The 25,000-nt window shown below is 42.8% G+C and overlaps 4 protein-coding genes across 4 annotated transcripts in view; 1 reads left to right on the top strand and 3 right to left on the bottom strand.

Moving 5' to 3' along the window:
- Positions 1–7,253, bottom strand: part of LOC310958431 (glycerol-3-phosphate acyltransferase 3-like) — a gene marked incomplete at its 5' end in the record, with an annotated part of 16,403 nt that extends 9,150 nt beyond the window's left edge. Inside the window, 5 exons of the mRNA XM_083929366.1 lie at positions 1,335–1,424; positions 3,896–3,970; positions 4,081–4,369; positions 5,933–5,999; positions 7,110–7,253. Of these exons, the coding sequence (XP_083785492.1) occupies positions 1,335–1,424; positions 3,896–3,970; positions 4,081–4,369; positions 5,933–5,999; positions 7,110–7,253 (665 nt within the window). The remainder of the gene's footprint in view (positions 1–1,334; positions 1,425–3,895; positions 3,971–4,080; positions 4,370–5,932; positions 6,000–7,109) is intronic.
- Positions 7,254–9,289: 2,036 nt separating this feature from the next.
- On the top strand, positions 9,290–20,749 carry LOC310958433 (BRCA1-A complex subunit Abraxas 1-like). The gene is made up of 9 exons (XM_083929368.1): positions 9,290–9,377; positions 10,873–10,963; positions 11,037–11,073; positions 13,224–13,290; positions 13,357–13,553; positions 17,330–17,449; positions 18,254–18,338; positions 18,928–19,042; positions 20,300–20,749. The coding sequence occupies exons 1-9, from the start codon at positions 9,297–9,299 to the stop codon at positions 20,587–20,589; spliced, it is 1,083 nt and encodes a 360-aa protein (XP_083785494.1). The 5' UTR covers positions 9,290–9,296; the 3' UTR covers positions 20,590–20,749.
- A 527-nt stretch (positions 20,750–21,276) lies between these two features.
- The window catches only part of mrps18c (mitochondrial ribosomal protein S18C), a 21,935-nt gene continuing 18,211 nt past the window's right edge, over positions 21,277–25,000 (bottom strand). Inside the window, exons 3-6 of the mRNA XM_083929370.1 lie at positions 22,203–22,289; positions 21,963–22,020; positions 21,792–21,851; positions 21,277–21,407 (exon numbers count right to left, since the gene is read on the bottom strand). Coding sequence (XP_083785496.1) covers positions 21,331–21,407; positions 21,792–21,851; positions 21,963–22,020; positions 22,203–22,289 — 282 coding nt within the window. The 3' untranslated portion in view covers positions 21,277–21,330. The remainder of the gene's footprint in view (positions 21,408–21,791; positions 21,852–21,962; positions 22,021–22,202; positions 22,290–25,000) is intronic.
- LOC310958928 (glycerol-3-phosphate acyltransferase 3-like) overlaps positions 23,369–25,000 on the bottom strand; it is a gene marked incomplete at its 5' end in the record, with an annotated part of 6,378 nt that continues 4,746 nt past the window's right edge. Inside the window, one exon of the mRNA XM_083930091.1 lies at positions 23,369–23,468. Within this exon, the coding sequence (XP_083786217.1) occupies positions 23,420–23,468 (49 nt within the window). The 3' untranslated portion in view covers positions 23,369–23,419. The remainder of the gene's footprint in view (positions 23,469–25,000) is intronic.

Raw genomic sequence — 25,000 nt, 5'->3', positions numbered from 1 at the left:
TCGTTGTTGAAGGACCTTGGGGTTGTTGAAGGCTCACCTGTGGTGGTAGGCCACGGTGGCTGACCTTGTGGTTGTTGAAGGACCTTGTGGTTGTTGAAGGCTCACCTGTGGTGGTAGGCCACGGTGGCTGACCTTGTGGTTGTTGAAGGACCTTGTAGCTGTTGAAGGCTCACCTGTGGTGGTAGGCCACGGTGGCTGACCTTGTGGTTGTTGAAGGACCTTGTGGTTGTTGAAGGCTCACCTGTGGTGGTAGGCCACGGTGGCTGACCTTGTGGTTGTTGAAGGACCTTGTGGTTGTTGAAGGCTCACCTGTGGTGGTAGGCCACGGTGGCTGACCTTGTGGTTGTTGAAGGACCTTGTAGCTGTTGAAGGCTCACCTGTGGTGGTAGGCCACGGTGGCTGACCTTGTCGTTGTGTAAGGACCTTGTAGTTGTTGAAGGCTCACCTGTGGTGGTAGGCCACGGTGGCTGACCTTGTCGTTGTTGAAGGACCTTGGGGTTGTTGAAGGCTCACCTGTGGTGGTAGGCCACGGTGGCTGACCTTGTGGTTGTTGAAGGACCTTGTGGTTGTTGAAGGCTCACCTGTGGTGGTAGGCCACGGTGGCTGACCTTGTGGTTGTTGAAGGACCTTGTAGCTGTTGAAGGCTCACCTGTGGTGGTAGGCCACGGTGGCTGACCTTGTGGTTGTTGAAGGACCTTGTGGTTGTTGAAGGCTCACCTGTGGTGGTAGGCCACGGTGGCTGACCTTGTGGTTGTTGAAGGACCTTGTGGTTGTTGAAGGCTCACCTGTGGTGGTAGGCCACGGTGGCTGACCTTGTGGTTGTTGAAGGACCTTGTAGCTGTTGAAGGCTCACCTGTGGTGGTAGGCCACGGTGGCTGACCTTGTCGTTGTTGAAGGACCTTGTGGTTGTTGAAGGCTCACCTGTGGTGGTAGGCCACGGTGGCTGACCTTGTGGTTGTTGAAGGACCTTGTGGTTGTTGAAGGCTCACCTGTGGTGGTAGGCCACGGTGGCTGACCTTGTGGTTGTTGAAATGAAGGACCTTGTGGTTGTTGAAGGCTCACCTGTGGTGGTAGGCCACGGTGGCTGACCTTGTCGTTGTTGAAGGACCTTGTGGTTGTTGAAGGCTCACCTGTGGTGGTAGGCCACGGTGGCTGACCTTGTGGTTGTTGAAGGACCTTGTGGTTGTTGAAGGCTCACCTGTTGTGGTAGGCCACGGTGGCTGACCTTGTCGTTGTTGAAGGACCTTGTGGTTGTTGAAGGCTCACCTGTGGTGGTAGGCCACGGTGGCTGACCTTGTCGTTGTGTAAGGACCTTGTAGCTGTTGAAGGCTCACCTGTGGTGGTAGGCCACGGTGGCTGAAAGGCCTCTGGCACAGATCCTGTAACACGTCAGATGAACCAACTCACTGAGGAAGCTCTTCACTCTGGAACACACAGGGTTCATGTTATTACATTATGTTACAGTTTATATTATTATTATTATTATTAAAGTTACATTATTAATAAATATATATATATATATATTTATTAATAATGTAACTTTAATAATAATCTATATTATTATTAAAGTTAAATTTATAGATATTAATATAAGTAATGTAAGTTTTATGTTGTTGCTGTGTTGTTGTTGTGTTGTTGCTGTGTTGTTGTTGTTGTTGTTGTGTTGTTGCTGTGTTGATGTTGTTACTGTGTTGTTGCTGTGTTGTTGTTGTTGTTGTGTTGTTGCTGTGTTGATGTTGTTACTGTGTTGTTGTTGCTGTGTTGTTGTTGTTGTTGTTGCTGCTGTTGTTGTGTTGTTGCTGTGTTGTTGTTGTTGTGTTGTTGCTGTGTTGTTGTTGTTGTTGTGTTGTTGCTGTGTTGATGTTGTTACTGTGTTGTTGTTGCTGTGTTGTTGTTGTTGTTGTTGCTGTGTTGATGTTGTTGTTGCTGTGTTGTTGCTGCTGTTGTTGTTGTTGCTGCTGTTGTTGTGTTGTTGCTGTTTTGTTGTTGCTGTTGCTGAGTTGTTGTTGTTGCTGAGTTGTTGCTGTGTTGTTGTTGTTGTTGCTGTGTTGTTGTTGCTGTGTTGTTGTTGTTGCTGCTGTTGTTGTCTGTGTTGTTGTTGCTGTGTTGTTGTTGCTGTGTTGTTGCTGAGTTGCTGTGTTGTTGTTGCTGTGTTGCTATGTTGCTGTGTTGTTGTGTTGTTGTTGCTGTGTTGTTGCTGAGTTGCTGTGTTGTTGTTGCTGCTGTGTTGCTGAGTTGCTGTGTTGTTGTTGCTGTGTTGTTGTTGCTGTGTTGTTGTTGTTGCTGCTGTTGTTGTCTGTGTTGTTGTTGCTGTGTTGTTGTTGCTGTGTTGTTGCTGAGTTGCTGTGTTGTTGTTGCTGTGTTGCTATGTTGCTGTGTTGTTGTGTTGCTGTGTTGCTGAGTTGCTGTGTTGTTGTTGCTGTGTTGCTGAGTTGCTGTGTTGTTGCTGTGTTGCTGAGTTGCTGTGTTGTTGCTGTGTTGCTATGTTGCTGTGTTGTTGTGTTGTTGTTGCTGTGTTGCTGAGTTGCTGTGTTGTTGTTGCTGTGTTGCTATGTTGCTGTGTTGTTGTGTTGCTGAGTTGCTGTGTTGTTGTTGCTGTGTTGCTGAGTTGCTGTGTTGTTGCTGTGTTGCTGTGTTGTTGTTGTGTTGCTAAGTTGCTGTGTTGATAAGTTGCTGTGTTGTTGCTGAGTTGCTGAGTTGCTGTGTTGTTGCTGAGTTGTTGTGTTGCTGAGTTGCTGTGTTGCTGAGTTGCCGTGTTGTTGTTGCTGAGTTGCTGTTGTGTTGTTGTTGTTGCTGTGTTGCTAAGTTGCTGTGTTGCTGCTGTTGTTGTTGTTGTGTTGCTGTGTTGCTGAGTTGTTGCTGTTGTTGTTGCTGTGTTGCTGAGTTGCTGAGTTGCTGAGTTGTTGTTGTGTTGTTGTTGTTGCCGTGTTGCTGTGTTGCTGAGTTGCTGTGTTGCTGAGTTGTTGCTGTGTTGTTGTTGTTGTTGCTGAGTTGCTGTGTTGTTGCTGTGTTGCTATGTTGCTGTGTTGTTGTGTTGTTGTTGCTGTGTTGCTGAGTTGCTGTGTTGTTGTTGCTGTGTTGCTATGTTGCTGTGTTGTTGTGTTGCTGAGTTGCTGTGTTGTTGTTGCTGTGTTGCTGAGTTGCTGTGTTGTTGCTGTGTTGTTGTTGTGTTGCTAAGTTGCTGTGTTGATAAGTTGCTGTGTTGTTGCTGAGTTGCTGAGTTGCTGTGTTGTTGCTGAGTTGTTGTGTTGCTGAGTTGCTGTGTTGTTGTTGCTGAGTTGCTGAGTTGTTGTTGTGTTGTTGTTGTTGCTGTGTTGTTGCTGTGTTGCTAAGTTGCTGTGTTGCTGCTGTTGTTGTTGTTGTGTTGCTGTGTTGCTGAGTTGTTGCTGTTGTTGTTGCTGTGTTGCTGAGTTGTTGCTGTTGTTGTTGCTGTGTTGCTGAGTTGCTGTGTTGCTGAGTTGCTGAGTTGTTGTTGTTGCCGTGTTGCTGTGTTGCTGAGTTGCTGAGTTGCTGTGTTGCTGAGTTGTTGCTGTGTTGTTGTTGTTGTTGCTGAGTTGCTGTGTTGTTGTTGTTGTTGCCGTGTTGCTGTGTTGTTGTTGTTGTTGCTGAGTTGCCGTGTTGTTGTTGCTGAGTTGCTGAGTTGCTGTTGTTGTTGTTGCTGTTGTTGTTGCTGTGTTGCTGAGTTGCCGTGTTGTTGTTGCTGAGTTGCTGAGTTGCCGTGTTGTTGTTGCTGAGTTGCTGTTGTTGTTGTTGCTGTTGTTGTTGCTGTGTTGCTGAGTTGCTGAGTTGCTGCTGAGTTGCTGTGTTGTTGTGTTGTTGCTGTGTTGTTGTTGTGTTGTTGTTGTGTTGATGTGTTGCTGTGTTGCTGTGTTGCTGAGTTGCTGTGTTGCCGTACCTGCTCTCAGGTAAACTTCCAACCAGAACGGTTCCGATCACGAGCCACGAGAGTCCGATCAGAGCCAGCGTGACCCTGCAGAGATTCATCATTATTAATTATTATAATAATAATAAAACAGATCATCTTTAACATCATTAATGAGGAATAATAACATATTAAAGGGGCGCCCGGCTGAGCCCGACCTGAGGGGGAGCAGGACGCCGTAGCGCACCAGGACCCCGAGCCCCCAGATGAGGGTGAGGCGGAGGCTGATGTAGGTGAAGTTGTGGTTGGTCCTGGTGAGCAGGTTCCAGGAGGCCAGCTCCTCGGAGGAGAAGCGCTGAGTCACCTGGTCCTGCACGATGCTCTCCACGCCCTTCTGACAGAAGTACAAGGCGTCGCTGAGGGGGAACTCACCGGGCGCCGGCGCCCCGGAGCTCCGCCCCCGCCCCATCTCCTCCTCCATGGAGCCGCCCGCTCGCTGGATGATCCCTGGGACACGAGCGCAGCAGAAGGGTTAGTGATCAATGATGATAATAACTATATTAATAATAATAATAATAATAATAATAATAATATTAGTGCAGATGATGAACTTTAATAATCTCTGAGATTAAAGTCAAACATGTACAAGAGTAATATTAAATATTTACAAGATTAAAGTTATAAACTGAGGAAAAAATATAAAGTTACAAGAAAAAAATTGGAATAATGTGAAATTAAAGTTTTAAATAAACAATAAAAAATGAACAAATGTCAGAGAAATCAATGGTTTCAGTTTTTCACTGTTTTAAAAATGTTCCTCTGTGGCTCAACTGTTTGTCTTTAGTTCTGTAATCTGCTGTTGCTTCATCCTCCTGAGACCAGACACACACACACACACACACACAAGGACACACAGTCACACACACAGTCACACACACACACACACACACACACACACACACACACACACACACACACACACACACACACACACACAGACACACACACACACACACACAGACACACACACACACACGCGCACGCACACACACAGTGTCCCATGATGTCCTGAGGGAAGTGCAGCTTCGTGACTCGTGTCGTCACGTTAAACAGATCCTGAATCTGTTTCACATTTTTATTTATTCACTTATTTTAATCTGAATGTAAAAAAATGTAAAAAGAGGCCCCAATAAGTATAAGTCCTGCATTCAGATATATTCAAAAAATACGTTCTAGTACTAGAAAGTGAAGAAAGATATCATATATAATAATAATAATAATATTAGTTAATGTATTAATACATTTAATATAAATTTAAAATTAATAAAAATGTCAAAAAACATTTATTTATTTATTTTTCGGCACATTAAATGTCGTATTAATTCATTTATCGAGTCGTTTATTTATTTTATTTTTGCAGCTTCGGTCTAAAAAAACAAGGTGTGGAAAAAGTTTAGAGACGACGACGCTGCAGAAACACAGACACGGCGACCACGGTGTCGCCTGGACGACCACGGTGTCGCCTGGACGACCACACGGTGTCGCCTGGACGACCACACGGTGTCGCCTGGACGACCACACGGTGTCGCCTGGACGACCACACGGTGTCGCCTGGACGACCACGGTGTCGCCTGGACGACCACGGTGTCGCCTGGACGACCCCACGGTGTCGCCTGGACGACCCCACGGTGTCGCCTGGACGACCCCACGGTGTCGCCTGGACGACCACGGTGTCGCCTGGACGACCACACGGTGCGCCTGGACGACCACACGGTGTCGCCTGGACGACCACACGGTGTCGCCTGGACGACCACACGGTGTCGCCTGGACGACCCCACGGTGTCGCCTGGACGACCACGGTGTCGCCTGGACGACCACGGTGTCGCCTGGACGACCACACGGTGTCGCCTGGACGACCACGGTGTCGCCTGGACGACCACGGTGTCGCCTGGACGACCACGGTGTCGCCTGGACGACCACACGGTGTCGCCTGGACGACCACACGGTGTCGCCTGGACGACCACGGTGTCGCCTGGACGACCACACGGTGGCGTGGTCACAGTGACTCACCGTCGGGCAGGGGCACGGGCACGCTGGGCTGCTGCTGTCGTCCTCTCTGGATCCGTAACGTCGCCCACTGCAGAGAGAGAAACTGCTGATTATTAAACATTTATACATAAATATAAAAGAATACGACGTCAAGAATCACTTTAATAATCTCTGAGATTAAAATCAGAAATTAACAAGAAACTAACAAGAAATTTACATTAAGAATAATGAGACATTAAATAAGAATTATTTAAATTAACAAGAAAAAATAAACAAATCTATGAGTAAAAACTTTAATTCTCTCTGACTAAAGCTGTAAATTAAAATATAATAAGACATAAAAAAACTTAAATCTCCAGATTTAAGTCGTAAATTAACAAGAAAAAAAGTACAAATTCACAAAAAAACGTTAATTTTCTCTGGGATCAAAGTCGTAAATTAAGAAAAAACAACAGATTAATGTTGAAAATGTAAAAATCTCTGAGCTTCAAATGTTTAATTTAATAAATGGTAAATTACATAAATGGTAAATTTAATAAATGTTAAGTTTAATAAATGTTAAGTTTAATAAATGTTAAGTTTAATAATTGGTAAATTTAATAAACGGTAAATTAAATAAATGGTAAATTTAATAAATGGTAAATTAAATAAATGGTAAATTAAATAAATGGTAAATTTAATAAATGGTAATTTAATAAATGGTAAATTTAATAAATGGTAATTTAATAAATGGTAAATTTAATAAATGTTAATTAAATAAATGTTAAATTTAATAAATGTTAAATTAAATAAACGGTAAATTAAATAAATGGTAAATTAAATAAATGGTAAATTTAATAAATGGTAATTAAATAAATGTTAAATTTAATAAATGTTAAATTAAATAAACGGTAAATTTAATAAATGGTAAATTTAATAAATGGTAAATTTAATAATTGGTAAATTTAATAATTTGTAAATTTAATAAATGTTAAATTAAATAAACGGTAAATTTAATAAATGGTAAATTTAATGAACGGTAAATTAAATAAATCTTAAATGTAAATTCTAAACTAAAGTTCTGGGTCAAACGTGAAACGCAGTGGATGAGTTTGTGTTTTTGCGTAACGCAGCTATTTCCAGACGACCTCTGACCCCTGCAGCACAAACATGTGACGGACCAGGAGGAGGACAAAGGTCCGCGGTTAGAGTCCCGTACCTCCAGGATCCGGACCAGGACCTGGATGTAGACCCCCGTGACCCCCAGAGAGAGGCCGAACATGGCGGGCAGCATGATGAGGAAGACCACCACGAACACCCAGGCCTGCAGGAGCGCCAGAGCCGCGCTCCACGGGTCCCCCATCGCTGACGGGTCCCCCATCGCTGACGGGTCCCCCATCGCTGACGGGTCCCCCATCGCTGACACGTCCTCCAACGGGTCTGCAGCGTCCGGGTCACAGCGGCGGCCAGGTCACAGGTCACAGGTCAAAGGTCACAGCGGCGTCCAGGTCACAGGTCACAGGTCACAGCGGCGGCCAGGTCACAGTTCACAGCAGCGTCCAGGTCAAAGGTCAAAGGTCACAGCGGCGTCCAGGTCAAAGGTCACAGCGGCGTCCAGGTCAAAGGTCACAGCAGCGTCTAGGTCAAAGGTCACAGCGGCGTCCAGGTCAAAGGTCACAGGTGCGTCCGGATCACAGGTCAAAGGTCACAGCAGCGTCCAGGTCACAGGTCACAGCGGCGTCCAGGTCAAAGGTCACAGCGGCGTCTAGGTCAAAGGTCACAGCGGCGTCCAGGTCAAAGGTCACAGGTGCGTCCGGATCACAGGTCACAGGTCACAGCAGCGTCCGGGTCACAGGTCAAAGGTCACAGCAGCGTCCAGGTCACAGGTCACAGCAGCGTCCAGGTCACAGGTCAAAGGTCACAGCAGCGTCCAGGTCACAGGTCACAGGTCAAAGGTCACAGGTCACATTGTCTTCATCATCGTCTGCAGACGAAACACGGTGACAAAATTAAGTTTATTTGTGCAAAACAGTCGATGAATCAGATTCTTCAGTCGACAATAAAATATTAAATATTAAAACATAAAATAATTAAAAATAAAAACATAATAATAAATAAATGCAAATAAAATAGAAATACTGGACATTAAGATATTATAATAAAAATATTAGAATAATGAAAATGTAACAAGAAAATAATAATAAATTGAATTAATTACATTTTTTATTTAATTTAAATTATTAATTTAATTTAAAATAAATCTTTAAATCTTCTCTGAGACAAAATTCATAAATGTACAAGAAAAAAACTTTAATTTGAGATTAAAGTTGAACGGTAACTAATTATGTTTGAACTCATTATTTTAAAATACAAACTTATTGTTTTGATAAAGTTTCTCAAGATTTAAAATAATAAATAAAACAACATTTGCATTAAAGAGCTTCCACAGTTTCTCTGCATCTGCAGCGAAACAAACACACGAACAGACACAAGAACAGCTTTTATCATTATTATTATTATTTATATATAATAATATATATTATTATAAAAGAATAAAGGAAGTTTTAAAAACAGAAACTTTAGTGAAGTTTAACTTCTGTTCGGTCGCTTTAAGGAAAGAGACCCGGGCCGTTAGAGTTCAGAGTAATTCAGCTAAACTACAGAACACACACACACACACACACACACACACACACACACATACACACACACACACTCATGAGTGTGTGTGTAAATACCTGAGTGTGTGAAACACCGGCTCCGGTTCGTTTAACGTCCTTTTTTAACGGAGAAACGGTTTTTGGTCCCAAAGTGAAGCCGAGTCAGCGGGTCTGTTTAGACACGCCCCTCGGTCAACTTCGGACATCTTCGGTGGGGGTCGGGGAGTTCCGGTGAGCTTCGGTTAGCTCCGGTGAGGTTCGGCTAGCTCCGGTGAGCGGTTAGCTTCGGTTAGCTCCGGTGAGGTTCGGCTAGCTCCGGTGAGCGGTAAGCCTGCTAATGGCTAATTCACATTGTTTTTTTTTTGGTAAATCTGTAAAAGTGATGAATGGAAATAAAGCACAAACATAATTTAACATTCTTAAACACTTTAACTAATTTAACTGTTTTTCTCCCCTTGTTTAATAAAAAGAAAGCTAAAATATTTTTACTTTGCCTACTTTATTTTATTATTATATTACTATTACTATAACAATAATTACCATTATTTTTTATTAGAACTATTATTATTATTATTATTATTATTATTATTATTATTATTATTATTATTATTATTATTATTATTATTATTATTATATTAGTATTTTAGAAACGCATGTCGTGTCTGCGTCGGTGCTGCGCTTCAGTGCTGCGCATCAGTGATGCTCCTGAAGTTTCCCGCGCTCTCCTCCCGGAAGTGAAGCGCAACATGGCGGAGCCGACGGTCCGAGTGTCCGGGATCGTGTTAGCTTCTCTCATGTTCCAGCACGTTAACAGCGACTGTGACGCGGTGAGGAACCCGTTACTGCTTCATTAATATAATTATTATCTCCTCTCGTGTTCTCGTGAGAAACACGGGAAACTTTAATAAAGTCGCTGTTTCTTTAATGGAGCCCGCTGTGGCTGTTAGCTTAATGCTAACAAACAGACCCAAACAGCCGTGTTAACTCACTGTAAAGTGCGTTATTTCGTCTTCAATCGTGTTAATTAAGTTTGCAGACTGTAGTTTGGACTCATGAGGAAGCGTTTGCTGTTTAACTGAAGCTGTTTGTGCAGCTTTCATTGGTAAAAGTTCCCCCTGAACCAGACTCCCTTTAAAAAACTGCATATTTAACGTTACACTCGAATATTAACACGTAAACATAATAAATGTGAAATAACTTATTATGTTTTTAAAGTGATGCAGTTCTTCTGGAGAACTCTGCAAATATCTGATCCAACAATAAGAGTTTTAAATGAGTCTAATGTCAACATGAAGACCTGAGTGGGGACCGCCCACCAATATTATTATTATTATTATTATTATTATTCTGGGTGAGTGAGTGTCATAGGCAAGGCAGCTTTATTTGTGTAGCATTTTTCATACACAAGGCCGACTCAAAGTGCCGTAGGGTCGCTGGTTCAAGTCCCTGTGTGGACCATGAATGGAGCGTGGACTGGTGGCTGGAGAGGTGCCAGTTCATCTCCTGGGCACTGGTGCTGTTGAGCAAGGCACCGAACCCCCAACTGCTCTGCGCCGGTCACTGGCAGCCCCCTCGCTCTGACATCTCTCCTTAATTGTAACATGTAACATGTGTGTGTGTGTGTGTGTGTGTGTGTGTGTGTAAAACATGATTAATAATAAGAGTGAAAAAATTAAATTTCCCCGTTGCGGGATAAATAAAGTAATTCTTCTTCTTCTTCAAATGCATTACAGAAAGACAAAGATGATAAAAACACAGACAATAATAAAAAGAGTACGGTGAACATCAAAGTGTTCAGTGTAGTTGTAAAAGTGCTCAGAGTGGGTGAAAGGAAGTTGATTCCAGCTGTTTGTTGCATCATGACTGAAAGATGCTTTCCCTTGATTTGAGTTCACTCTGCGAACCACCAACAGACTCTGACAGACTCAGGATCTTAGGAGGATCTTAGTGGTCTATTATTTCATACAGGCTGATGGTACATCTGCTTGTTGACATCTGCCCTGAATGCTGATGAATAATGAAGCCGAAGGGCTACCGTTGCATTGTGGGTAATGTTGTTTTGGTGCGTGAGTGTGTGTTTTCGTGTGTGTGTGTGTGTGTGTGTGTGTGTGTGTGTGCGGGCCAGTTCTAATACAGATCAAATTTCATCCCGGGGGCCGAGATCATTCATTCTTCGGGCCTTGACTTTGACACCCATGCTCTATAATCTCTAATAAAGATGTAACAGTCGTGTGGTCATGGCGCCCCGTCTCAGCCCGCTGTCCCCGTGTCCCGTGTGGTCTCGGCGCCCCGTCTTACCCCGCTGTCCCCGTGTGCTTGCAGGAGGGTCTGATCCTGGGCGAGAGCAGAGTGGAGCAGCAGGTCACCATCAGCGACTCTCAGGCCGACCACATCCACATCCAGGAGGTCTACAGTGAGTCGCACACGTCCCCGCAGCGCCTCGTCCTCGCCGCCGCGCTCTAACCCTCGTTTCTGTCCTTTCACAGACGTCCAGAAGCACGTCGCCTGCCACGGCCTCAGCCAGTGAGTTCAGCTTTCATGTCTCTGACGCTGCAGATGTGTGTGTTCGTTATTTACACAATAACAATAAGGTACACCTGTCCAGCTCCTCCTCCTCCTCCTCCTCCCTCTCCTTTTGTTCTGGGGCCCTAACGCCTCGTTTTAGCCAGAGGTCAGAGGAGAGCGTTCAGAGGTCAGAGGAGAGCGTTCAGAGGTCAGAGGAGAGCGGTCAGAGGTCAGAGGAGAGCGTTCAGAGGTCAGAGGAGAGCGGTCAGAGGTCAGAGGAGAGCGTTCAGAGGTCAGAGGTCAGAGGAGAGCGTTCAGAGGTCAGAGGAGAGCGTTCAGAGGTCAGAGGAGAGCGTTCAGAGGTCAGAGGAGAGCGGTCAGAGGTCAGAGGTCAGACTGGAGCTGATAGAAAGGAACAGGAACTCAAATCTCCTCTGGTTCCAACATCTGTGAACACACAACACCACGACTCTCTACAGAGACACACTGACTCTTTATTAATAATAATAATAATAACAATAATAATAATAATAAACCTTATTAAGCAGCAGGGGCCTGAGAAAGTGACCTCTGAGTGTGTGACAGTGTGTCAGTTTCTCTGTTTCTAGTTGTTCAAAGAGTAAAAACACAAAAAAAGCACCAGATGGCGCCGTTTCCCCGGTGAAGCATCGAGGAGCTGATGCACTGTGAAAAGATCAAACCCCGTCTATCTACAGAACCTTTGCCTCCACGTCTGCAGCATCACAGACGTTTCTGTGTCACAGACGCGTTTGTCTCTGAGTGTCTGAGTTCATGACGGGGTCTCTGACTTTACACTCTTCGTCCTGCAGCAGAGAGGGAACAGCAGCAGGAGACACTGAGTCTTTATTAAGCAGCAGGTGCACCTAATAAAGTGGCCACTGAGGGTAGACACATGCATGAAACTGGAAAAAGTATATCTACTTTAAGGTAAAAGGTTCATAATAATAATAATAATAATAATAAACTTTATGAAGCAGCAGGTGCACCTAATAATAAAGTGGCCGTGCGTGTCGATCAGCCCGACCCTGGAGGTTCTTATCAGAGACCTGTTCTTTAACTCAGGCTGAACACGTCTGCAGTGTTTAACGTGTGTTTCTTTATTCTCTCTGAACTGTTCTGCTCTTTGGTCGACGTGTTCGTTTAAAATCTGCTCTTTAAATAAAGTTTGATTTGAGTGAACGGCCGTTTGGGAGGACTGAAAGTTTCCTGCAGCCGCTCTGGAAACATCATCATAATAATAATAATAATAATAAAGGAAACACGCTCACTGAATTCAGAGATTTTTGTTTCATTCATGTTTTTTGTCATGTAAATCTATGAATTTGAGATAATTTAAGGATTTATTTTGGTAAATCTTTTATTTTCTTGTTAATTTCCAACTTTAATCTCAGAGAATATCTGATATTAATTAATCTCGTGCACGTTTCACATTAATCTCTAAGTGTTTCTCTCGTTCACACATAAAAAGTTGATTATTGTTCATAAAGATCTTGATTATATTTATTTATTATTAAATATTTTGCTCCTTTATCTTGGAATAAACTCCAGGAGAATTTCAAAAGCAGGATTAAGGACTTTTTAAATAATATAATAATTAATATTAATCTTGTTTCACATTAATCTCTAAGTGTTTTTCTCGTTCACACACAAATAAAGTTGATTATTGTTCATAAAGATCTTGATTATATTTATTTATTTTAGTACAAACTTTACTGTAAGTGCTGCACACGGCGAGATTATAAATACAGGACACTGAGGATTATTATTATTATTATTATTATTATTATTATTATTATTATTATTATGATTATTATTATTACAGCCTGTTTAACATGGGGCTCAATGAGAAACTGCTCTGTTATGAAACCTGCCCCTAGTGGACACTCAGAGAACTGACGCTGACGGAGCTTCCTGATTGGAGCAAACAGGACGCTGGGGGCGGGGCTTGGTTCAAACATTAAAAGCATCTAAATTAAACACAAAGTCACATTAGAGTGAAGATAAAACACATCAGGGACGGGCGTCCTCGCTTCAAATGAACTTTTTTAACCTGCGTCTGAGCGATCCCGTTAATGTGGCGGCAAATCCCGCGTGATCTGAGTCAGAGCGGCGTTTTAAACGTGACCTGTGCGTCTGTGTCTCTGCAGCTTCTACAGCAGCGTGGGAGAGGTGGACGTGGACGCTGTGAGGAAACTTCTGGCCGACAACAAGCAGGTAAAAGACTTGAACGTTTGGGTGTCGTGCGTCTTGGCGCTGACGCCGCCGCTCTGATCCCCGCAGGAGAGCGTGATCGGGTGGTACCGGCAGCGCAGGAACTCGGGTCAACAGATGACGTTCAGGGAGAAGGTCGTCCACGAGAAGCTGAAGGCGTCTCTGTCCAACCCTCACGTGCTCTTCCTGCTGCTGACGCCCAGCAAGGTCACGGCCCCGGGGTCGACCCACCGGACCGAGTACGCCGCCTTCATCTCCCGCAGCAGGTGACGCCAAACACGTGAAGGGTTCAACCGCAGCGAGGCGGGTTTATTAAACTTATTCATCTGTTTATTCTGAATAAACTGAGACTGAAAGGATCTGATCCAGTTCTCAACATTTGTTTAACGAACACATTCGTTTCTGATAATTAAGTTAAAAGTGTTTAAACTAAATTATTTCATAAAAGTATTTTTGTTCTGAGGTTTTGTTTCGACCGAAGTGAAACAAAAAGACTAAATATAGATGCAAAATGATTAAAAACAGAAGCAAAATGAGTAAAAACAGAAGCAAAATGAGTAAAAACAGAAGCAAAATGACTAAAAACAGAAGCAAAATGAGTAAAAACAGAAGCAAAATGAGTAAAAACAGATGCAAAAAGACTAAAAACAGATGCAAAAAGACTAAAAACAGATGCAAAATGAGTAAAAACAGATGCAAAATGAGTAAAAACAGAAGCAAAATGAGTAAAAACAGATGCAAAAAGACTAAAAACAGATGCAAAAAGACTAAAAACAGATGCAAAATGTCTAAAAACAGATGCAAAAAGACTAAAAACAGATGCAAAATGAGTAAAAACAGATGCAAAAAGACTAAAAACAGATGCAAAATGAGTAAAAACAGATGCAAAAAGACTAAATATAGACGCAAAATTGGTCAAATTGATGCAAAACGAGCAGAAAGTGCAGCAAAATTAGTCAAAATTTATGCAAAATGACTGAGGCGACTGTGGCTCAGTTGGTAGAGCGAGTCTGCCGATGTCCAAAGGGTCGGCGGTTCGATCTTTGCCCTACTTGTGTCATGGTCGTTGTGTCCTTGGGCAAGACACTTCACCCACCTTGCCTCGTGTGAATGTGTGACTGCTGTGTGTGTGAGGCGGTGGTCGAGGGGCCGTAGGCGCTGATTAGCTGCTTCTGTCAGTCGGCTCCAGGGCAGCTGTGACGTAGTTCATCACCACCACGTGTGTCTGTGTGAATGAACCTGGACTCTGTAAAACACCTTGAGCTCTGAGAAAGGCGCTATAGAAATCTAAGCCAAAAGAATAATAAGAAATTTAGATGCTAAATGAGCAAAAATAGGTTCCAAATGACCAAAATTAGATGCAAAATGAGTAAAAACAGATGCAAAATGAGTAAAAACAGATGCAAAATGACTAAAAACAGATGCAAAATGAGTAAAAACAGATGCAAAATGAGTAAAAACAGATGCAAAATGAGTAAAAACAGATGCAAAATGAGTGAAAACAGAAGCAAAATTAGTAAAAACAGATGCAAAATGACTAAAAAGTGATGTAAAATGATTAAAAACTGATGCAAAATGACTAAAAACAGGTGTAAAATGACTAAAAACAGAAGCAAAATGACTAAAAACAGAAGCAAAATGACTAAAAACAGAAGCAAAATGACTAAAAAGTGATGCACAATGACTAAAAATAGGTGCAAAATGACTTAAAATAGGTGCAAAATGACTTAAAATAGGTGCAAAATGACTAAAACAGATGCAAAATGAGTAAAAACAGAAGCAAAATGACTAAAAACAGATGCAAAATGACTAAAAACAGAAGCAAAATGACTAAAAACAGATGCAAAATGACTAAAAACAGATGCAAAATGAGTAAAAACAGAAGCAAAATGAGTAAAAACAGAAGCAAAATGACTAAAAACAGAAGCAAAATGAGTAAAAACAGAAGCAAAATGAGTAAAAACAGAAGCAAAATGACTAAAAACAGAAGCAAAATGAGTAAAAACAGATGCAAAATGACTAAAAACAGATGCAAAATGACTAAAAACAGAAGCAAAATGACTAAAAACAGAAGCAAAATGACTAAAAACAGATGCAAAATGACTAAAAACAGATGCAAAATGTCTAAAAACAGAAGCAAAATGACTAAAAACAGATGCAAAATGACTAAAAATAGATGCAAAATGACTAAAAACAGATGCAAAATGACTAAAAACAGATGCAAAATGACTAAAAACAGATGCAAAATGACTAAAAACAGATGCAAAATGTCTAAAAACAGAAGCAAAATGACTAAAAACAGATGCAAAATGACTAAAAATAGATGCAAAATTACTAAAAACAGAAGCAAAATGACTAAAAACAGAAGCAAAATGACTAAAAACAGATGCAAAATGACTAAAAACAGATGCAAAATGTCTAAAAACAGAAGCAAAATGACTAAAAACAGATGCAAAATGACTAAAAACAGATGCAAAATGAGTAAAAACAGATGCAAAATGAGTAAAAACAGATGCAAAATGAGTAAAAACAGAAGCAAAATGAGTAAAAATAGATGCAAAATGAGTAAAAACAGATGCAAAATGAGTAAAAACAGATGCAAAATGAGTAAAAACAGATGCAAAATGAGTAAAAACAGAAGCAAAATGAGTAAAAACAGAAGCAAAAAGACTAAAAATAGATGCAAAATTGGTTAAATTGATGCAAAACGAGCAGAAAGTGCAGCAAAATTAGTCAAAATTTATGCAAAATGACTGAGGCGACTGTGGCTCAGTTGGTAGAGCGAGTCGGCCGATGTCCAAAGGGTCGGCGGTTCGATCTTTGCCCTAGTTGTGTCATGGTCGTTGTGTCTTTGGGTGAGACACTAAACCCACCTCACCTCGTGTGAATGTGTGTGACTGCTGTGTGTGTGAGGAGGTGGTCGAGGGCCGTAGGCGCCGATTGGCTGCTTCTGTCAGTCGGCTCCAGGGCAGCTGTGACGTAGTTCACCACCACGTGTGTCTGTGTGAATGAACCTGGACTCTGTAAACTGAGCTCTGAGAAAGACGCTATAGAAATCTAAGCCAAAGTAATAATAAGAAAAATAGATGCAAAACAAGCAAAAACTGATGCAAAATGACTAAAAACAGAAGCAAAACGACTAAAAACAGAAGCAAAATGAGTAAAAACAGAAGCAAAATGAGTAAAAACAGAAGCAAAATGACTAAAAACAGAAGCAAAATGACTAAAAACAGAAGCAAAATGAGTAAAAACAGATGCAAAATGACTAAAAACAGAAGCAAAATGAGTAAAAACAGAAGCAAAATGAGTAAAAACAGAAGCAAAATGACTAAAAACAGAAGCAAAATGAGTAAAAACAGAAGCAAAATGACTAAAAACAGAAGCAAAATGAGTAAAAACAGAAGCAAAATGAGTAAAAACAGAAGCAAAATGACTAAAAACAGAAGCAAAATGACTAAAAACAGATGCAAAATGAGTAAAAACAGATGCAAAATGAGTAAAAACTGATGCAAAATGAGTAAAAACAGCTTCATAGGTTTGAAGTTGAGCCTGTTCTCAGAACATTTAGACGTGTTTGTGTCGTCGCAGTTGTAACGTTTAAATCAGTAAACCGTTTGTTTACGTTCCTGTTGATTCAGAACGCTTCTGTCGTTTCTCCGTCGCTCGCACGCCGACGACCTTCATCTGTTCAAACACGCCGAGCGATCGTTTACAGGTCGAACAGACGAACAACGAAACACAAACAGAGTTTAAAACTGCAGAGACGGCAGACAGGAGGGCGTCCTCTGGTCCTGTTTAAAGTGTGTGTGTGTGTGTGTGTGTGTGTGTGTGTGTGTGTGTGTGTGTGTGTGTGTGTGTGTGTGTGTGTGTGTGTGTGTGTGTGTGTGTGTGTGTGTGTGTGTGTGTGTGTGTGTGTGTGTGTGTGTGTGTGTGTGTGTGTGTGTGTGTGTGTGTGTGTGTGTGTGTGTGTGTGTGTGTGTGTGTGTGTGTGTGTGTCTGTGTCTGTGTGTCTGTGTCTGTGTCTGTGTGTGGTGTCCTGAAGGCGGGTCCTGAACGTCCCCGTGGCGGTCACTAACCTGGGGCTGCTGGAGCAGCTGGCGTACTGGAAGGTGTCGGCTCCGTGCTCGGCGGCCGGTTACGACGCCACCATGAGGAAACACAGGTGCGAGCGCCGCTCACGCTCAACAGCTGCTGCTGCTTCTTCTTCTCTGCTTTCAACTGAACATCAGTTTGGAAAACACGGCTTTGACATGTTTCCATAGTTACCGCACAGACACACACACACAGACACAGACAGACACACACAGACAGACAGACACACACACACAAACACACACACAGACACACACAGACAGACACACACACACAAACACACACACAGAGACAGACAGACACACAGACAGACACACACACACGCACACACACACAGACACACACAGACAGACACACACACAGACAGACACACACACACACAGACACAGACACACACACACAGACAGACACACACACACACACACACACACACACACACAGACAGACACACAGACACACACACACACACACACAGACAGACACACACACACACACACACACACACACACAGACACACACACACACACACACACACACACACACACACACACACACACAGACAGACACACAGACACACACACACACACACACAGACAGACACACACACACACACACACACACACACAGACACACACACACACACAGACACACACACACAGACACACCTGTTCTATTGTTACTATTGTTTATTAATGACGCTGCTGTAACATTCACCTTTATGCTGACGACTCTGTTTTGTTTTATTTTAAGTATATATTTGAATTATTTTGACTGTTTTTAAACGTCTTTATGCTGATGACTCTGTTTTGTTGCTCCTGAGTTTTATTAAAAGTTATGAACTAAAACTAAAACTGTGTCTTTTCTGTGTCTGCAGCTCCAGGTTCTTCTCGTCCAACGGGCTCCTGAGGGAAGTGAACGACATGAACACCATGAACGACTGTCTGCAGGCGGAGCTGCAGGTGTGTGTGTGTGTGTGTGTGTGTGTGTGTGTGTGTGTGTGTGTGTGTGTGTGTGTGTGTGTGTGTGTGTGTGTGTGTGTGTGTGTGTGTGTGTGTGTGTGTGTGTGTGTGTGTGTGTGTGTGTGTGTGTGTGTGTGTGTGTGTGTGTGTGTGTGTGTGTGTGTGAGATCCTCCTGCTGCTGTACTCACTGTGTGTGTGTGTGTGTGTGTGTGTGTGAGATCCTCCTACTGCTGTACTCACTGTGTGTGTGTGTGTGTGTGTGTGTGTGTGTGTGTGTGTGTGTGTGTGTGTGTGTGTGTGTGTGTGTGTGTGTGTGTGTGTGTGTGTGTGTGTGTGTGTGTGTGTGTGTGTGTGTGTGTGTGTGTGTCTCTGTGTGTGTGTGTGTGTGTCTCTGTGTGTGTGTTCCTGCTGCTGTACACACTCACTGTGTGTGTGTGTGTGTGTGTGTCTCTCTCTGTGTGTGTGTGTGTGTGTGTGTGTGTTCCTCCTGCTGCTGCTGTACTCACTGTGTGTTCTGTGTGTGTGTGTGTGTGTGTGTGTTTCTCTCTGTGTGTGTGTCTCACTGTGTGTGTGTTCTGTGACGGACAGACGGCGTGCAGGCAGGTGGAGGAGAGCGAGCGTCTCGTAGAAACTCTGCAGGCCGACGTTTCAGCTCTGAGGAGGAAACTGAGAGAGAAGAAGCAGAAGACTGGAGACGCACCAGGTCTTTTATTATTATTATTATTATTATTGTTATTGTTATTATTATTTATTTATTATTAGAGATGATTCATAACGGACGTGTCACGTCTCTCTAACGTTCAGCAGGAGCTTCTCTCTCATCTAATCTGGTGTTTGAGGTTTAAAAGTGCTTTGAAGTGTTCGACACGTCGCTCAAAAGAAGCCAGGGACAAACCTTTAATGTGTCCAGCCACACAGGAGTTACACGGGGATGCCAAATGAGTAAACAGTGGAGCAAAATTTGTCGGTAGTGACGCGAAATGACACAAAATGACGCGAAATGACACAAAATCAGTAGAAAGTGATGCAAAATCAACAGGAAGTGTTGTTTGGAGCGACAGGAAGTGTTGTTTGGAGCGACAGGAAGTGTTTGTTTGGATTAACAGGAAGTGTAGTTTGGAGCGACAGGAAGTGTTGTTTGGACCAACAGGAAGTGTTTGTTTGGACCGACAGGAAGTGTTTGTTTGGAGCGACAGGAAGTGTTTGTTTGGAGCGACAGGAAGTGTTTGTTTGGAGCGACAGGAAGTGTTTTTTGGAGCGACAGGAAGTGTTTGTTTGGAGCGACAGGAAGTGTTTGTTTGGAGCGACAGGAAGTGTTTTTTGGATTGACAGGAAGTGTTTGTTTGGATCGACAGGAAGTTTTGTTCGGAGCGACAGGAAGTGTTTGTTTGGAGCGACAGGAAGTGTTTGTTTGGACCAACAGGAAGTGTTTGTTTGGAGCGACAGGAAGTGTTGTTTGGATCGACAGGAAGTGTTGTTTGGAGCGACAGGAAGTGTTGTTTGGATCGACAGGAAGTGTTGTTTGGATCGACAGGAAGTGTTTGGATCGACAGGAAGTGTTGTTTGGATCGACAGGAAGTGTTTGTTTGGAGCGACAGGAAGTGTTGTTTGGAGCGACAGGAAGTGTTGATGGATCGACAGGAAGTGTTGTTTGGAGCGACAGGAAGTGTTGTTTGGAGCGACAGGAAGTGTTGTTTGGATCGACAGGAAGTGTTTGTTTGGAGCGACAGGAAGTGTTTGTTTGGAGCGACAGGAAGTGTTTGTTTGGAGCGACAGGAAGTTTTGTTTGGATCAACAGGAAGTGTTTGTTTGGACCGACAGGAAGTGTTTTTTGGACCGACAGGAAGTGTTGTTTGGACCGACAGGAAGTGTTGTCTGGATCAACAGGAAGTGTAGTCTGGATCAACAGGAAGTGTAGTTTGGACCAACAGGAAGTGTTTGTGTCTGTTTGTGTGGTCAGACGCTGACGCGGCGCCGCAGCAGAAGAAGAACCTGCTGCTGCACGAGGCCGTCAGAGCGCTGTTCGCCCGCGCTCCTCTGTTCCACACGCAGACGCTCACCCTGGAGGCGTTTCCTGTCCCCGACGCCTGCTGCCGCTCCGAGCAGGAAGAAGACGTCTCCATGACGACGACCACCAAACACTCGGACGCTCGGGAAACGCTCTCACCGCCGCCGCCCGGCAGCACGAACTGTGGGAAGAGGCCGAATGAAACGGCGGCGGCGAGGGAGAGCAAACGCAGGAAAACCTGATCGTGATGTGAAGACGACGTAAGTTTTTCCTGTTGTTGTTGTTTACGTTCCTTTAGCAGCTGTTTTCATGTTCACACGATAAAGATTTTTGATTTTGTTAAAAACTGTCGTCGTCATTCGTTTCATAACAAATTCAGCGTTTTATAACTTTAATATTATATTTGAGGCTCAGGATCAAATATGGAGGCTCAGGAGCGCCACAAGACTCACTGTTAGCAACTCAAGTTTAGACGCAGCAACCTGCACTGATTATCTGACAAAACCAAATGTTTGAAAGACGTCTCTGATGGAAATGTTTTATAAATTAATCTTTTAATTAAAAATAATAACATGAAGTTTGAACCATCACTAAATAAATTCAGAATAAAAACATTTCGTTGCTTTAAATTTAAGGTTTGAAAATGTCTCCACATTTATTTCAAACAGCTTTAGAATAAAAGAATTAAATTTCTTATCCCTCTGTTTGTGTTTAAAGCATAAAAAACATCTTTTAACGTGATTTTAATAAAAAAAATAAAGGTGACCATTTTAAACAGCTGTGTTTTCAGAGATGTTTAATTTATTACAGCTGTAAAAAGAAGGAACTCTGTGAAAAGACGAATCAAACTCAGCGCTGACGAGCTTTAATAATAATAATCACAATAATCAGAATAATAATAATAACAGACTCATTATTCCAGATGTTTGACGGCTTTAATAATAATAATCACAATAATCATAATAATAATAATAACAGACTCATTATTCCAGATGTTTGACGGCACAAACGTTCGGATCCTTCATGAACTGAGGCTGTTTGTGAGTCACCGACATGAAACCTGCACCAGAGACAAACCAGCACATTAGTGTTAATATTATAATTATTATAATTATTAATGAGGGAGTCGTGAGAGTGCCATTAAAGAGATTAAACCTGTAATAGAATGAGAAATAAATACAAAAAAAACTGTTTTTTATTTTATACATTTAAAAAAATATATATTTTTTTCTCTCATTAAAAAAATATTTTTATGCAATGACTTTTTTATATTTAAAAATAATTAAATGACATGACAGAGTAATTTGTGTAGAAAATTAAATATTTGTGTCATCTTTATATTCTTGTTCTTGTTCAGATTTATTGTGATTGGCGCTCTCGTGACTCCGTACTCATGAATCTTGAGTTTAATAATAAAATAAAATAAAGAACAAAGAGGACGAACCCATGGCGTGAGCTTTCTTTATCGCTTTGGAGATTTCCTTTTGTTTCCTGCCGCACAAACCTGCAACACAACAAAACAACAAAAGAAAACAATAAAAACAACACAAAAGTAAAAACACGTGAGCGGGCGAAACAGGAAGTGCAGTGACGCGGTGTCACGGCGAGCGCTCACCTGTGATGTGGCGCCCGTAAATCCGACCCGTGTGCGGAGACACGAACTGAGACAGAAGCTGCAGAACACACACATTAAAGGAGAGAGACACACACGTTTCACTGCTGCTGTGTTATTCTTATTCAAGGCTTTAAAGACACTAAATGGCCGCTCACAGGTTTGTAACTGGAGACGAATACTTTATAATAATATATAATAATATATAATAATGATAGATAATGTCTAATAATAATAAGAGACCTGCGTGTTCTTGAAGTCGACGGCGACGCTGCAGAGGAGACAACCTTTCTCCGGCTCTTTGAACGGATTCTTCATCTGAACCAGCGGCTGCAGGAACACGCAACACAACACACAGCCGTTAATACTTTTAATACTAATAATACAATAAATACTGTTAATACTCTTTATTTATGTGGGACCTTGTAGCTGTTGAAGGCTCACCTGTGGTGGTAGGCCACGGTGGCTGACCTTGTGGTTGTTGAAGGACCTTGTGGTTGTTGAAGGCTCACCTGTGGTGGTAGGCCACGGTGGCTGACCTTGTGGTTGTTGAAGGACCTTGTGGTTGTTGAAGGCTCACCTGTGGTGGTAGGCCACGGTGGCTGACCTTGTGGTTGTTGAAGGACCTTGTGGTTGTTGAAGGCTCACCTGTGGTGGTAGGCCACGGTGGCTGACCTTGTGGTTGTTGAAGGACCTTGTGGTTGTTGAAGGCTCACCTGTGGTGGTAGGCCACGGTGGCTGACCTTGTGGTTGTTGAAGGACCTTGTGGTTGTTGAAGGCTCACCTGTTGTGGTAGGCCACGGTGGCTGACCTTGTCGTTGTTGAAGGACCTTGTAGCTGTTGAAGGCTCACCTGTGGTGGTAGGCCACGGTGGCTGACCTTGTGGTTGTTGAAGGACCTTGTGGTTGTTGAAGGCTCACCTGTGGTGGTAGGCCACGGTGGCTGACCTTGTCGTTGTTGAAGGACCTTGTGGTTGTTGAAGGCTCACCTGTGGTGGTAGGCCACGGTGGCTGACCTTGTGGTTGTTGAAGGACCTTGTGGTTGTTGAAGGCTCACCTGTGGTGGTAGGCCACGGTGGCTGACCTTGTGGTTGTTGAAGGACCTTGTAGTTGTTGAAGGCTCACCTGTGGTGGTAGGCCACGGTGGCTGACCTTGTTGTTGTGTAAAGACCTTGTAGTTGTTGAAGGCTCACCTGTGGTGGTAGGCCACGGTGGCTGACCTTGTTGTTGTGTAAAGACCTTGTAGTTGTTGAAGGCTCACCTGTGGTGGTAGGCCACGGTGGCTGACCTTGTTGTTGTGTAAAGACCTTGTAGTTGTTGAAGGCTCACCTGTGGTGGTAGGCCACGGTGGCTGACCTTGTTGTTGTGTAAAGACCTTGTAGTTGTTGAAGGCTCACCTGTGGTGGTAGGCCACGGTGGCTGACCTTGTCGTTGTGTAAGGACCTTGTAGTTGTTGAAGGCTCACCTGTGGTGGTAGGCCACGGTGGCTGAAAGGCCTCTGGCACAGATCCTGTAACACGTCAGATGAACCAACTCACTGAGGAAGCTCTTCACTCTGGAACACACGAGAATATTAAAGTTTACATAGATTATTATTATTAAAGTTACATTATTAAATATAAATATATTTATATTTATATTTATTAATAATGTAACTTTAATAATAATCTTTATTATTATTATTAAAGTTAAATTTATATTATATTAATATAAGTAATGTAAGTTTGTTGTTGTTGTTGTTGTTGCTGAGTTGTTGCTGAGTTGTTGTTGCTGAGTTGTTGCTGAGTTGCTGAGTTGTTGCTGAGTTGCTGTGTTGTTGCTGAGTTGCTGTGTTGTTGTTGTTGCTGAGTTGCTGCTGTGTTGTTGTTGTTGCTGAGTTGTTGTTGTTTCTGTGTTGTTGTTGCTGAGCTGTTGCTGAGTTGCTGTGTTGTTGTTGTTGTTGCTGAGTTGTTGCTGTGTTGTTGCTGAGTTGCTGTGTTGTTGTTGCTGTGTTGTTGCTGTGTTGTTGCTGAGTTGTTGTTGCTGATTTGTTGTTGCTGTGTTGTTGCTGTGTTGTTGCTGTTGTTGTTGTTGCTGTGTTGTTGTTGTTTCTGTGTTGTTGTTGCTGAGCTGTTGCTGAGTTGCTGTGTTGTTGTTGTTGTTGCTGAGTTGTTGCTGTGTTGTTGCTGAGTTGCTGTGTTGTTGTTGCTGTGTTGTTGCTGTGTTGTTGCTGAGTTGTTGTTGCTGATTTGTTGTTGCTGTGTTGTTGCTGAGTTGCTGTGTTGTTGTTGCTGTGTTGTTGCTGTGTTGTTGCTGTGTTGTTGTTGTTGCTGATTTGTTGTTGCTGTGTTGTTGCTGTGTTGTTGCTGAGTTGTTGCTGTGTTGTTGTTGCTGTGTTGTTGTTGCTGTGTTGTTGTTGCTGAGTTGTTGTTGCTGTGTTGTTGCTGAGTTATTGCTGAGTTGCTGTGTTGTTGTTGCTGAGTTGCTGTTGTTGTGTTGTTGTTGCTGTGTTGTTGTTGCTGTGTTGTTGCTGAGTTGCTGTGTTGTTGTTGCTGTGTTGTTGTTGCTGTGTTGTTGCTGAGTTGTTGCTGAGTTGCTGTGTTGTTGTTGCTGTGTTGTTGCTGTGTTGTTGTTGCTGTTGCTGTGTTGTTGTTGCTGTGTTGTTGCTGTGTTGTTGTTGCTGAGTTGTTGTTGCTGTGTTGTTGTGTTGTTGCTGTGTTGTTGCTGTGTTGTTGCTGTTGTTGCTGTGTTGTTGCTGTGTTGTTGCTGTGTTGTTGTTGCTGTGTTGTTGCTGTGTTGTTGCTGTTGTTGCTGTGTTGTTGCTGTTGCTAAGTTGCTGTTGTTGTTGAGTTGCTTTGTTGCTGTGTTGTTGTTGTTGCTGAGTCGCTGTTGTTGTTGCTGAGTCGCTGAGTTGCTGTTGTTGTTGCTGAGTTGCTGTGTTGTTGTTGCTAAGTTGCTGTGTTGTTGTTGTTGCTGAGTCGCTGTTGTTGTTGCTAAGTTGCTGTGTTGCTGAGTTGCTGAGTTGTTGCTGTGTTGCTAAGTTGCTGAGTTGCTAAGTTGCTG

Source organism: Echiichthys vipera (genome assembly GCF_963691815.1).
Source record: "Echiichthys vipera genome assembly, chromosome: 16".
NCBI classification, from domain to species: Eukaryota; Metazoa; Chordata; class Actinopteri; order Perciformes; family Trachinidae; genus Echiichthys; species Echiichthys vipera.
This window is presented reverse-complemented; position numbering and strand designations above follow the sequence as displayed.

What these genes read in the sequence shown, in the direction of transcription:
- LOC310958433 (XM_083929368.1), top strand. Translation starts at nt 9,297, where the DNA reads ATGGCGGAGCCGACGGTCCGAGTGTCCGGGATCGTGTTAGCTTCTCTC. An exon ending in TTAACAGCGACTGTGACGCG is followed by an intron (nt 9,378 to 10,872) that starts GTGAGGAACCCG and finishes GTGTGCTTGCAG; the next exon opens with GAGGGTCTGATCCTGGGCGA. An exon ending in GCCTTCATCTCCCGCAGCAG is followed by an intron (nt 13,554 to 17,329) that starts GTGACGCCAAAC and finishes GGTGTCCTGAAG; the next exon opens with GCGGGTCCTGAACGTCCCCG.